The 13,645-nt window shown below is 38.1% G+C and overlaps 1 protein-coding gene across 1 annotated transcript in view; it reads left to right on the top strand.

Annotated features, from left to right (window-relative positions):
• The window catches only part of FAM114A2 (family with sequence similarity 114 member A2), a 38,235-nt gene extending 27,928 nt beyond the window's left edge, over positions 1-10,307 (top strand). The window contains exons 13-14 of the mRNA XM_082651781.1: positions 6,617-6,670; positions 8,979-10,307. Of these exons, the coding sequence (XP_082507907.1) occupies positions 6,617-6,670; positions 8,979-9,080 (156 nt within the window). The 3' untranslated portion in view covers positions 9,081-10,307. The remainder of the gene's footprint in view (positions 1-6,616; positions 6,671-8,978) is intronic.
• The last annotated feature ends 3,338 nt before the right edge of the window (positions 10,308-13,645 follow it).

Genomic DNA, 13,645 nt, shown 5'->3' with positions numbered 1-13,645 from the left:
AGTTAATCTTCTGAGGCTAAAGTTTTCCATGTGTTTCATAAAGATACTTTAACCCAGCAAGTCAACTCTAAGATGCTAACACATGCAAGTATTAAATTTGCATTATTTGTCTCCACATTTTCCAAACAGCCCATCTTAAAAACGAGTTGAGTATTTTGAGCGCATGTTTCATATCTGTATATTTTGTTTTAAAATTTTTCTAAAGTTTTTGTGGTCAAATATACCATTTCTATCTCCCTTCCAAAATGAATATACTTTTTAAAGTTAGTAAAAACTACAAAGGCAGGGCTTCCCTGGTGGCACAGTGGTTGAGAGTCTGCCTGCCAATGCAGGGGACACGGGTTCGTGCCCCGGTCCAGGAAGATCCCACATGCCGCGGAGCGGCTGGGCCCGTGAGCCATGGCTGCTGAGCCTGCGCGTCCAGAGCCTGTGCTCCGCAACGGGAGAGGCCACAACAGTGAGAGGCCCGCGTACCGAAAAACAAAAACAAACAAACAAAAAACTACAAAGGCATACACTCTCAATTTGGATAGAAGGAAATTTAAAGCCCTTCTTGAGTCTGATCCAGACTTTGTCTATGCTTATATTTATATTTGGGTATGTGTGGGTGTGTTTCAAAGTGGAGTCATACTTTATTTATTTTTGAATTTTTGAATTCTATTTAATGTATTTTTTTATACAGCAGGTTCTTATTAGTTATCCATTTTATACATATTAGTGTATACACGTCAATCCCAATCTCCCAGTTCATCACACCACCACCACCACCGCCCACATCTTTCCCCCCTTGGTGTCCATACATTTGTTCTCTACATCTGTGTCTCAGTTTCTGCCCTACAAACCGGTTCATCTGTACCATTTTTCTGGGTTCCACATATATGCATTAATATACGATATTTGTTTTTCTCTTCCTGACTTACTTCACTCTGTATGACAGTCTCTAGATTCATCCACGTCTCTACAAATGACCCAATTTCGTTCCTTTTTATGGCTGAGTATTATTCCATTGTATATATATATACCACATCTTCTTTATCCATTTGTCTGTCGATGGGCATTTAGGTTGCTTCCATGACCTGGCTATTGTAAATAGTGCTGCAATGAACATTGGGGTGCATGACTCTTTTTGAATTATGGTTTTCCTGGGTATATGCCCAGTAGCGGGATTGCTGGGTCATATGGTAATTCTATTTTTAGTTTTTTAACGAACCTCCATCCTGTTCTGCATAGTGGCTGTATCAATTTACATTCCCACCAACAGTGCAAGAGGGTTCCCTTTTCTCCACACCCTCTAGCATTTGTTGTTTGTAGATTTTCTGATGATGCCCATTCTGACTGGTGTGAGGTGATACATCATTGTAGTTTTGATTTGAATTTCTCTAATAATCAATGATATTGAGCAACTTTTCATGTGCTTCTTTGCTATCTGTATATCTTCTTTGGAGAAATGTCTATTTAGGTCTTCCCCATTTTTGGATTGGGTTTTTTTTTTTTAAATATTGACCTACATGAGCTGTTTATATATTTGGGAGATTAATCCTTTGTCCATTGATTCATTTGCAAATATTTTCTCCCATTCTGAGGGCTGTCTTTTCGTCTTGTTTGTAGTTTTCTTTGCAAAAGCTTTTAAGTTTCATTAGGTCCCATTTGTTTATTTTTGTTTTTATTTCCATTACTCTAGGAGGTGGATCAAAAAGGATCTTGCTGTGATTTATGTCAAAGAGTATTCTTCCTATGTTTTCCTCTAAGAGTTTTATAGTGTCTGGTCTTACATTTAGGTCTCTAATCCATTTTGACTTTATTTTTATGTATGGTGTTTAAGGAGTGTTCTAATTTCATTCTTTAACATGTAGCTGTCCAGTTTTCCCACCACCACTTACTGAAGAGACTGTCTTTTCTCCATTGTATATCCTTGCCTCCTTTGTCATAGATTAGTTGACCATAGGTGCATGGGTTTATCTCTGGGCTTTCTATCCTGTTACATTGATCTATATTTCTGTTTTTGTGTCAGTACCATATAGTCTTGATTACTGTAGCTTTGTAGTATAGTCTGAAGTCAGGGAGTCTGATTCCCCCAGCTCTGATTTTTTTCCCTCAAGAGTGCTTTGGCTATTCGGGGTCTTTTGTGTCTCCATACAAATTTTAAGATTTTTTGTTCTACTTCTGTAAAAAATGCCATTGCTAATTTGATAAGGATTGCACTGAATCAGTAAATTGTTTTGGGTAGTATAGGCATTTTCACAATATTGATTCTTCCAGTCCAAGAACATGGTATATCTCTCCATCTGTTTGTATCATCTTTAATTTCTTACATCAGTGTCTTATAGTTTTCTGCATACAGGTCTTTTGTCTCCCTAGGTAGGTTTATTCCTAGGTATTTTATTCTTTCTGTTGCAGTGGTAAATGGGAGTGTTTCCTTAATTTTCTTTCAGATTTTTCATCATTAGTGTATAGAAATGCAAGAGATTTCTGTGCATTAATTTTGTATCCTGCAACTTTACCAAATTGATTGATTAGCTCTAATAGTTTTCTGGTGGCATCTTTAGGATTCTCTATGTATAGTATCACGTCATCTGCAAACAGTGACAGTTTTACTTCTTCTTTTCCAATTTATATTCCTTTTATTTCTTTTTCTTCTCTGATTGCTGTGGCTAGGACTTCCAAAACTATGTTGAATAATAGTGGTGAGTGTGGACATTCTTGTCTTGTTCCTGATCTTAGAGGAAATGCTTTCAGTTTTTCACCATTGATGATGATGTTTGCTGTTGGTTTGTCATATATGGCCTTTATTATGTTGAGGTAGGTTCTCTCTATGCCCGCTTTCTGGAGAGCTTTTGTCATAAATGGGTGTTGAATTTTGTGAAAAGCTTTTTCTACATCTATTGAGATGATCATATGGTTTTTATTCTTCAGTTTGTTAATATAGTGTATTGCATTGATCTGTTTGCATGTATTGAAGAATCCTTGCATCCCTGGGATAAATCCCACTTGATCATGGTGTATGATATTTTTAATATGTTGTTAGTTTCTGTTTACTAGTATTTTGTTGAGGATTTTTGCATCTATATTCATCAGTGATATTGTTCTGTAATTTTCTTGTTTTGTAGTATCTTTGTCTGGTTTTGGTATCAGGGTGATGGTGGCCTCATAGAATGAGTTTGGGAGTGTTCCTTCCTCTGCAATTTTTTGAGAAGGAATTTGGAATTTGAGGAATTTGAGAAGGAATAGGTTGAGAAGGATGGGTGGTAGCTCTTCTCTAAATGTTTGATAGAATTCACCTGTGAAGCCATCTGGTCCTGGATTTTTGTTTGTTGGAAGATTTTTAATCACACTTTCAATTTCATTACTTGTGATTGGTCTGTTCATATTTTCTATTTCCTCCTGGTTCAGTCTTGGAAGGTTATACCTTTCTAAGAATTTGTCCATTTCTTCCAGGTTGTCCATTTTATTGGCATAGAGTTGCTTGTAGTAGTCTCTTAGGGTGCTTTGTATTTCTGCGGTGTCTGTTGTAACTTCTCCTTTTTCATTTCTAAGTTTACTGATTTGAGTCCTCTCCCTCTCTTTCTTGATGAGTCTGGCTAATGTTTATCAATTTTGTTTATCTTCTCAAAGAACCAGCTTTTAGTTTTATTGATCTTTGCTATTGTTTTCTTTGTTTCTATTTCATTTATTTCTACTCTGATCTTTATGATTTCTTTCCTTCTGTTAACTTTGGGTTTTGTTTGTTCTTCTTTCTCTAGTTCCTTTAGGTGTAAGGTTAGATTATTTACTTAGGATTTTTCTTGTTTCTTGAGGCTTGTATTGTTGTAAACTTCCCTCTTAGAACTACTTTTGCTGCTTGCTGTATAGGTTTTGGATTGTCATGTTTTCAATGTCACTTGTCTCTAGGTATTTTTTGATTTCTCCAGTGATCTCTTGGTTATTTAGTAATGTATTGTTCAGCCTCCATGTGTTTGTGTTTTTTACGTTTTTTCCCTGTAATTGATTTCTAATCTCATAGCATTGTGGTCAGAAAAGATGCTTGATATGATTTAAATTTTCTTAAATTTACTGAGGCTTGATTTCTGACCCAGGATGTGATCTATCCTGGAGAATGTTCTGTGCGCACTTGAGAAGAAAGTGTAATCTGCTGTTTTAGGAATAAATGTCCTATAAATATCAATTAAATCTATTTGGTTTCTTGTATCATTTAAAGCTTGTGTTTCCTTATTAATTTTCTGTTTGGATGATCTGTCCATTGGTGTAAGTGAGGTGTTAAAAGTCCCCCACTATTACTGTGTTACTGTTGATTTCCTCTTTTATAGCTGTTAGAAGTTGCCTTATGTATTGAGGTGCTCCTATGGTGGGTGCATATATATTTATAATTGTTATATCTTCTTCTTGAATTGATCCCTTGATCATTATGTAGTGTCCTTCCTTGTCTCTTGTAACATTCTTTATTTTAAAGTCTATTTTATCTGATATGAATATCGCTACTCCAGCTTTCTTTTGATTTCCATTTGCATGGAATATCTTTTTCCATCCCCTCACTTTCAGTCTGTATGTGTCCCTAGGTCTGAAGTGGGTCTCTTGTAGACAGCATATACATGGGTTTTGTTTTTGTATCCATTCAGCGAGCCTGTGTCTTTTGGTTGGAGCATTTAATCCATTCACACATTTAAGGTAATTATCGATATGTATGTTCCTATTACCATTTTCTTAATTGTTTTGGGTTTGTTTTTGTAGGTCCTTTTCTTCTCTTGTGTTTCCCACTTAGAGAAGTTCCTTTAGCATTTGTTGCAGAGCTGGTTTGATGGTGCTGAATTCTCTTAGCTTTTGCTTGTCTGTTCAGCTTTTGATTTCTCCATCGAATCTGAATGAGATCTTTGCTGGGTAGAGTAATCTTGGTTGTACGTTCTTCCCTTTCACCACTTTCAATATCTCATGCCACCTTCTGGCTTGTAGAGTTTCTGCTGAGAAATCAGCTGTTAACCTTATGGGAGTTCCCTTATATGTTATTTGTCATTTTTCCCTTGCTGCTTTCAATAATTTTTCTTTGTCTTTATTTTTTGCCTATTTGATTACTATGTGTCTCGGCATGTTTCTTCTTGGATTTATCCTGTATGGGACTCTCTGCACTTCCTGGACTTGGGTGGCTATTTCTTTTCCCATGTTAGGGAAGTTTTCAACTATAATCTCTTAAAATATTTTCTTGGGTCCTTTCTCTCTCTCTTCTCCTTCTGGGACCCCTATAATGTGAGTGTTGTTGCTTTTAATGTTGTCCCAGAGGTCTCTTAGGCTGTCTTCATTCCTTTTCATTCTTTTTTCTTTATTCTGTTCCACAGCAGTGAATTCCACCATTCTGTCTTCCTGGTCACTTATTCGTTCTTCTGCCTCAGTTATTCTGCTATTGATTCCTTCTAGTGTATTTTTCATTTGTTATTATATTGTTCACCTCTGTTTGTTCTTTAATTCTTCTAGGTCTTTGTTAAACATTTCTTGCATCTTCTGTATCTTTGCCTCCATTCTTTTTCTGAGGTCCTGGATCATCTTCACTATCATTATTCTGAATGTTTTTTTCTGGAAGGTTGCCTATCTCCACTTCATTTAGTTGTTTTTCTGGGGTTTTATCTTGTTCCTTCATCTGGTACATAGCCCTCTGACTTTTCATCTTTTCTATCTTTCTGTGAATGTGGTTTTTGCTCCACAGGCTGCAGGATGGTAGTTCTTCTTGCTTCTGCTGTCTGCCCTCTGGTGGATGAGGCTATCTAAGAGGCCTGTGCAAGCTTCCTCATGGGAGGGACTGGTGGTGGGTAGAGCTGGCTGTTGCTCTGGTGGGCAGAGCTCAGTAAAACTTTCATCCGCTTGTCTGCTGATGGGTGGGGCTGGGTTCCCTCCCTGTTGGTTGTTTGGCCTGAGGCGACCCAACACTGGAGCCTACCCGGGCTCTTTGGTGGGGCTAATGACGGGTTCTGGGAGGGCTCACGCCAAGGAGTACTTCCCAGAACTTCTGCTGCCAGTGTCTTTGTCCTCACAGTGAGACACAACCACCCCCGTCTCTGCAGGAGACCCTCCAACACTAGCAGGTAGGTCTGGTTCAGTCTCCCCTGGGGTCACTGCTCCTTCCCCTGGGTCCTGATGCACACACTACTTTGTGTCTGCCCTCCAGGAGTGGAGTCTCTGTTTCCCCCAGTTCTGTCGAAGTCCTGCAGTCAAATCCTGCTAACCTTCAATGTGTGATTCTCTAGGAATTCCTCTTCCCATTGCCGGACTCCCAGGTTGGGAAGCCCGACGTGGGGCTCAGAACCTTCACTCCAGTGGGTGGACTTCTGTGGTTACATGTTCTCTGGTTTGTGAGTCACCCACCCAGCAGTTATGGGATTTGATTTTATTGTGATGTGCCGCTCCTACCATCTCATTGTGGCTTCTCCTTCGTCTTTGGATGTAGGGTATCTTTTTTGGTGAGCTCCAGTGTCTTCCTGTCGATGATTGTTCAGCAGTTAGTTGTGATTCCGGTGCTCTCGCAGGAGGGAGTGAGAGCATGTCCTTCTACTCCGCCATCTTGAACCAATCATCATATTTTACCTATTGTTTTTTAATGTGCTATGCTCGCTTAACACATTATCCTTTGTTCTAGGTCAAGGAAAAGGCAGACGTCCTTAATCCGTTAATCACTGCAGTATTTCTAGAGGTTAGTAGTACTAATTGTTTTTTAAGTCTCTAACTTCTAGGGCATTATGTATTAATAACTCTTTAAGTTTTCATTTTTTGTTTTTTTCACTAGTTTAGCGTGTTGATGCAGATATGACCAAAATGGTGTATATTTTATCATATTTCCTGTTCATTAATTATAAACCATAAAGATGAAGGTGCCAGGTAAAGTGCAGTGGAAGAAGCGGTAGGCTGTCATTACTTAGTACTACCCCTTTGTAATTAATGGACGGTTCTCATTAATGAAACATCTTCTGGAGACTAGCTAGTAAACATGATGCGCTGAAAATTACAAATAGGCTAGCACTGCTCCTTAAAGGAGTAAGGTTTATGCAGAGGAGATTAGTTACAAAACAAAACAAAAGAAAACAAAACATTTTGTCATTTTCTTGCGCAGAAATTTGCTTTATTATGTCAAAAAGCTACCTGTGTTTACATAATCCGTGTCAGTTCATTAGATTTAAGAAGGTAGGTGGTTTAAGTCCATGGATGGATTATATCGCTGCCATGTATGATGCTTTCTGGATTCCATGATTTAAGAACTCTATCTTAGGACTTCCTTGGTGGCACAGTGGTTAAGAATCCACCTGCCAATGCAGGGGACACAGGTCTGAGCCCTGGTCCAATGCAGGGGACGTGGGTTCGAGCCCTGGTCCGGGAAGCAGAGCAACTAATAAGCCTGTGCACCACAATTACTGAGCTGTGCTCTAGAGCCCGCGAACCACAACTACTAAGCGTGTGTGCTGCAACTACTGAAGCCTGCATGCCTAGAACCCATGTTACACAACAAGAAAAGCCACCGCAATGAGAAGCCCGCACACCGCAATGAAGAGTAGCCTCTGCTCGCCGCAACTAGAGAAAGCCCGCATGCAGCAATGAAGACCCAACGCAGCCAAAAATAAATAAATAAATAAATAAATAAATTTATATTGATAAAAAGAGAAAACCACAGAAGGCAGAAAAAGTGAAAGATAAAAAAAAAACGAACTATCTTGTAAATTAATTGTGCAGAAATTTAGATGTTTGATGATTTGTTTAAAACATATTTATCTAAGTCTGAGGGGAGAAAATATATTTGATAATCAGTTAGGTTTTAAATATGAATTGAAAAAAATTTTTTGCCACCAGAGTGTTACTTCTTTAGTTTTAGATTCTTTTAAAATTACCGATGAAGAAATGCCTTTCATTCCTTAACTGCATAGTTTTCCTTTAATAGGGAAATTATTCTGATCACTTAAGCAATTTTAAAAAAAATAAGTGTATGATTTAGTAGATGGCAGAGTGGTAGAGATGAAAGAAGTTTGCAAACCAGGAGCCCAGTCCTGTCCTAGGTCTCCCCTGATTTGCACTATGACCATGGACCAGGGGTTTACCTTCTTGGCAATCTTGTTATCTTTATATACAAAATAAGAGATTTAACTAGATGTGCTGTGAGGTCTCTTTTGGCTGCAAAACTTGGTATCAAACGTCACACTGAAGTTTAAACAGGGGTTCTTGCCATTGATAAATCAAAACAAGGTAAGCTCACTTGATATGGTTACCCTTTTGTTATTCTGAGTTGGTTGTTCTTGCTTACAGATTTGAAACACTCTTGTCCTTGAAATTATACATTTTTATTTTAAGGTAATGAACTCATATGCTTCTGGAAAGTCAGAACTTGTCAGATATAAATGAAGTCTGGCAAACTCTGAGCATAATGATTCTAAGTTTTTCATATGTCTCTTGTAGTAGACAGAAACATATCTGTACTTTATCATCTTTAAAAGCAGTATTCCTTCTTTATCTTTGTGAGCACCTGTCGCATGTTCACTGATTACGTTGAGTCCATGGAAGAAGAACAATCACAATGGACTAGAAATCCTATTGATGTAGGATTCATAGCCTTCTGAAATCCTCTTTGAGTAATTGACTAAAATGCTGTGATAGGATCTACCCATTCAATCAAGGAATAAATAAGCTTTGAATGCCGTATTTGAGCAAGATGCCAAAGAATGGCTATCATTCTAATGGGCAAGTTGGACAAAAATGGTGACATTCTTTTTTGGTGCTGTCATATCATTTTAAGAGCTAGATCAAAACAAACAAACAAACAAAAAAAAAAAGAGCTAGATTATTCTTTCCCCTATAAGTTTAGTGAAATGGTTAAGTATGTAATCTTATTTGCCAGGCTACAGATATAGTTAGATTGTAAAAATTAATTTGTTTTTTTTGTTGTCTTATAATATATTTTCTCTTTTAAGTGACTGCAGTATTTTCTTTTTCTTATTTTTCAATCCTTATCCTTATAGGCATCAAACAGTGCTTCCTACATTCAGGATGCCTTTCAGCTACTTCTACCTGTGCTGGAGATCTCTCTTATTGAGAACAAGACTGAATTACCAGAGGCATGAGCTACAGGTCCAGAGGCCTTTGTCAGGACACTGAAGAACAGAGAAGATTCTAGCTGAGACTTGTGATGGCCAACAAATGCCACTCTTTTCTGGGTACCCCTGGAGAAGTGAGGGAGAAAGGTTATTTTAATATATAAAAATCCAGGCAGAAGAGCATGTTTAAGGAAGTTTGTTGCCTTCAGTGCTTGGTTGAAGTATTCAGGTCCTCACACTGCTCTTCCCAGTTGTTATAATTAATAAATTATTTGAAAAGAAGTTTTATACAAAGTTAAAAAATAATAGCTCATAAGGTTAAGGGGACACTCAGGCAAAAATATTGGTCTTTCTTTGACAAGATGCAAAACACTAAAAATTTTGCAGTGGCTGTAATTTTGCAGTCCATGGATGTAATTGGTTGTTAAGCAAGAGGAAAAGGAATTCAGTATTCTGGACTTCATGTGCTTGATCTGTTAATGCCATTTTCTTTCTCCTCTCTATAATAAAATCTATGGCTTTAAGAAAACCGAGTATATATAAACTCTGTAATGATTACCCTTTATTACATGAATTCTTAGAATTGGTTAGAAAGTTTCATCTCCTCTTTAATTCTCAGTAGATATTTGGCATTGAAGAGAAGCTTATAGAATATACTTAGAGCCACATGAATGGACTATAGCAAGGTGCCCTTTGGCTTCAAATTGCTTTCCCACTGCAAGATGACAAGCTTCAAGTTGTAGTTGACCCCCCTTTACGGGATTCATGACCAATAAATGCAATTTAGAGAAACAGTTTCATGTTTGCAGATATTCTGAGTCTCCAGGATGTTTTTCATGCATACCCGATATGCAGGATAAATTCTGTAATAGCCAACTCCAAAGGAGTGTTGAAGCTCTTTCAATGATGGGGATTTTGTTGTTTGAATATTGAAGTGGACTGTAGAGTCCCATAGAAATGATGTTTATGTATAACAGGATTAAGACAGTTTATTTTTCCTCATTCTTTTTTGTTTCTTTTAATGTATTCTTTAGCATGTTTATAAATATAACTTTTATCTTTCATACCTTAAGCCTTCTTTTGCTTTGTTCAACAATCTAAAAGACTTATAGGTTATCTTCTTCCTGAAAGCTATTTTGGTATCCACTCTTTTAAAAAAAAATTCTCCAACTTTGTGGGTTTAATGATTCAGGTAACTTTTGTGAGCTCTGCCCCTTATCTTTTAAAACCTTTAAATAAAATATAATAATCGTGTCAGTTGATCCTTTTATTTACTTTTGCAAATGTGAGCCCTGGTATCTTCTCAGACCACAGAAATAGCAAAGCGAACCTATAACAGGTTGATATCAAGACTATTTCTGTGTGATCACCTTATGTGGGGTAGGGGGCAGTTTGTTAGCAAGGAGGAAAATAAGTAGATTTGGACTAAAAAGATACACCAACATCACTAAAATGTTACTCTGCTTATATTCTGTTCTAACATGATGAGAAAAGGTTTTGAATATTTCTTTTTATAGAAACATTTAACCCTTCCCAAAGTGAGCAATTCTGTAATTTCAGAAAAACAGTTGTGTTGTGGTAAGTAAAGCTGGTGTCCCCAGCCCTAATTTGTGCCTCAGGCCCAGTTGCTGTGTCTGAACCTGGATCCCTGAGGGTGGTATTTCTTGAGTAAGGTTTAGAAACTGGCCACACTACCTACTACCTGTTCAGATTCTCATATAAGGGCAGTTTGCAGTTTTTACTCTTTGATCTGGAAACACATCTAAGGTTTTTCTTTTAAGAAGAGGGGTATAGATGTGGGGGATAAAACAGTGACTTTTTATGCCTGTCCAGATTGCAGCCCTCAGTTTCACCTGTTTTAGATTAGACCTTACAAAAGGCCATTGTGAGTCACTGTCTCTTCTTTCTCTCTCATCCCTCTCATCAGGTTTGCCCACCCACTCACATGTGTTTTAGTGGATTTAGGAGACCACCAATGAAATGATGAAAGGACCAATGAATTCTGAGTAACAGTTACCTACCTTTCACCTAGAATATAATGAAAAAGAATGAAAGTTCTTTGATTCAGTAGAGTAAGGGAAGTAAGAGCATAAACATTCATTGATAGGTGGAATAGGTAGATTCAGGGGACTCATTGGAACCTGTTGGATTATGGTGATGGTTTTTGGATGGTGCATGCTTCATTATTCCATTTTGGGTGAGTACATGATGTAGTTTCTTGATGATACCTACTCTTCTGGTGCTACTTCCTTTAAATTTTTTGGTACCTAAGATTTACTGCTGTGTCATAGTATGTGCTACCTCCCCTTCCCAATTCACTTAACACCTTGATAGGTTAAATGTTCAGGTTTTACTGGATTAAATGTTTCTCTTCCTACTGTTGGGATCTTTAAAGGCTATGATTAAAAGAGACTTTATTAATTTGATCTAAAAGAAATAGAAATTTCCATGAACTAATTCTTGTTCCTTTTTCCTTTATACAGTACCTTGGAAACATGTTAAGGACAAGCTATTTTTTCCTTACTTAATTTTGATAGGTGGTTCTTTTTTTTTTTTTAAGGTTAGACACGTAGATTGACAGGTCTCTGAAATGTGAATTTGTAATTCATATGGGTGGCATTACCACAAATCTGAAATCAGGACTGATGCGCAGATGTAAATTTTCCAGTCCTACAATCAGGAAACAAGATTTTGTGGGTTCCTCTGCTTGAATGAGGACCCTCTCTTTTGAATTTGTTTTTATATAAAGACCTATTTCAGGGAGAGATGTTTTATAAGTAGTTGCTATTGATGCCATCAGTTGAGAAATAGACATTTTTCTACACTTTTAGATGTTTTCCGAATTTAAAGGCGAGTATACTCTTCAGGTTGGAAAAACCCAGATAAAATTGTACCCACAGTGGGCTCTCAGTAAGCATAATATTTCTTCATAAATGTCAAAGGTTGAAATCGCTTATTATGTCTTTGCAATGTGAAGTTCATTTTCATAAATGATTTAGAATGAAGCATTTGAGAAATGAGGAAGTTCTAAAAATAACAAACCTCTTAATTAACATGTCATCGAGTTCTCTGGCTAATACATGAGGAGAATTTGGAAAACTCGCCCATTAGTGTCACTTTTCAACCGCAACCTGTTCCTCACGTACCAACCAGTCACTCGTTCCTCCTTGTTTTACTTGTGACCCTTGTTATTACATCCTTTCTTGTCACTACATCATCTGGCCAAATCCCAAAGTCCCTTCATGTCTATCACTTCCCCAATCAACTCTTCAGGGAAATTGTTTTATAAATCAGAATATTGTCTGAACTAACACGTCCTTTAGGCTAAAGGTAAAGGAAGGCTGCAGTGACAGATCAACTTCACCCTCACGCATGAATGTTGAATTTTCTAGATGTCTAAGTTTCTGACTGGCTGACTCTTGTAAGGGAGAGATACAGAGACTACAAATAGCACTGAATCATCATCTGTGTCTTCTTGTCAGCCCCACATTTTTTTCCTTCTGTGCACACGGGCCATTGCTACGCTCTTAAGCTAGTTCTAAAGAGGAAGTCATTTTCCCCATCACAACTGTGCATGCACCAGTATGCTTAATATTTTAAAACATGTTTTTAAAGTTGGAATGGGAGTAGTTTTTCACAGTGTCTACCAGCCAGTCTCAGTTGGGTAACTGGTGCACTGACTCGGCAATTTCAGCCAAACCTGTTTTAAGCCTGAATTGTCTACATAGTAATTGTAGCTGTTTATGTCAGAACTGAAGGCCTTCTCTTAAGTGTTTAGTACAACCTGATCTTCCTTTCCTTCTTCCAGGCATATCATTGAGAGTAACGAGAACTGCATGTTTAGCATGTATGTCGAAGCAAAAGTTTCAAAGTAAGAATTGAATATTCTTAGGCATTTAGTGCATTCAGTAAATCAGCAAATATTAAGTACCTTTTTTCTGTATTTGTCTTGCTCACTGTTGAGTTCCCAGCTTTTGGCACTGGGTCTGGCACATGGCAGGAAATACTTGTTGTCTGGCTGAAAGAAAGAAGGAAGAAAAAGGAGGGGAGTGGGAGGGAAAAAGAAAAGTAAAAGAGGAAAGTTTGCTTAGTGCTTTGCTGCTAGTAGAGGATATGGAGCTGGAAGGGATTTCGAGCATGTAAGGTGAAAAACCCTCATTTCACAGCTGGGGACATTGAGGCCTCATAGGAAAAAGTGACCCCCCAAAGTCACATGGCTGATAGCAAGCTCAGGGTAGACCTGAATCTGGGTCTTTGAATCCCGGCCTAGTCTCTCCATTGCACCAGAGCCTCCCTGGGGTTCTGCACACATTTACTGAGAGGTTATGCCAGACACTGGGTTAAGGGCTGGGGGAACAGACTGCAGAATGTGTGGCCTCTGTCCTGTAGGAGCTCACGTGGGTGCCACTGTCTGAGCAATCTCTGCATGGTAGCTGCAAAGCCCTCCGAGAAAGGAAGTGAGGCAGCTGCTCTCTTGTAATGGATTGTGGCTGAGCTGGATGGACTCATCCCAAATCTGATTGTGATTGTTGGGCAGGTCACATTGCAAATGTTTGCAGATGCATCCTCAGAACCCTCGAATTGCTACTTCT

This window comes from Grampus griseus (assembly GCF_964374135.1).
Source record: "Grampus griseus genome assembly, chromosome: 3".
Taxonomy (NCBI): Eukaryota; Metazoa; Chordata; class Mammalia; order Artiodactyla; family Delphinidae; genus Grampus; species Grampus griseus.
Note: the sequence above shows the minus strand (reverse complement) of the source record. Positions and strands in the feature narration are given on the sequence as shown.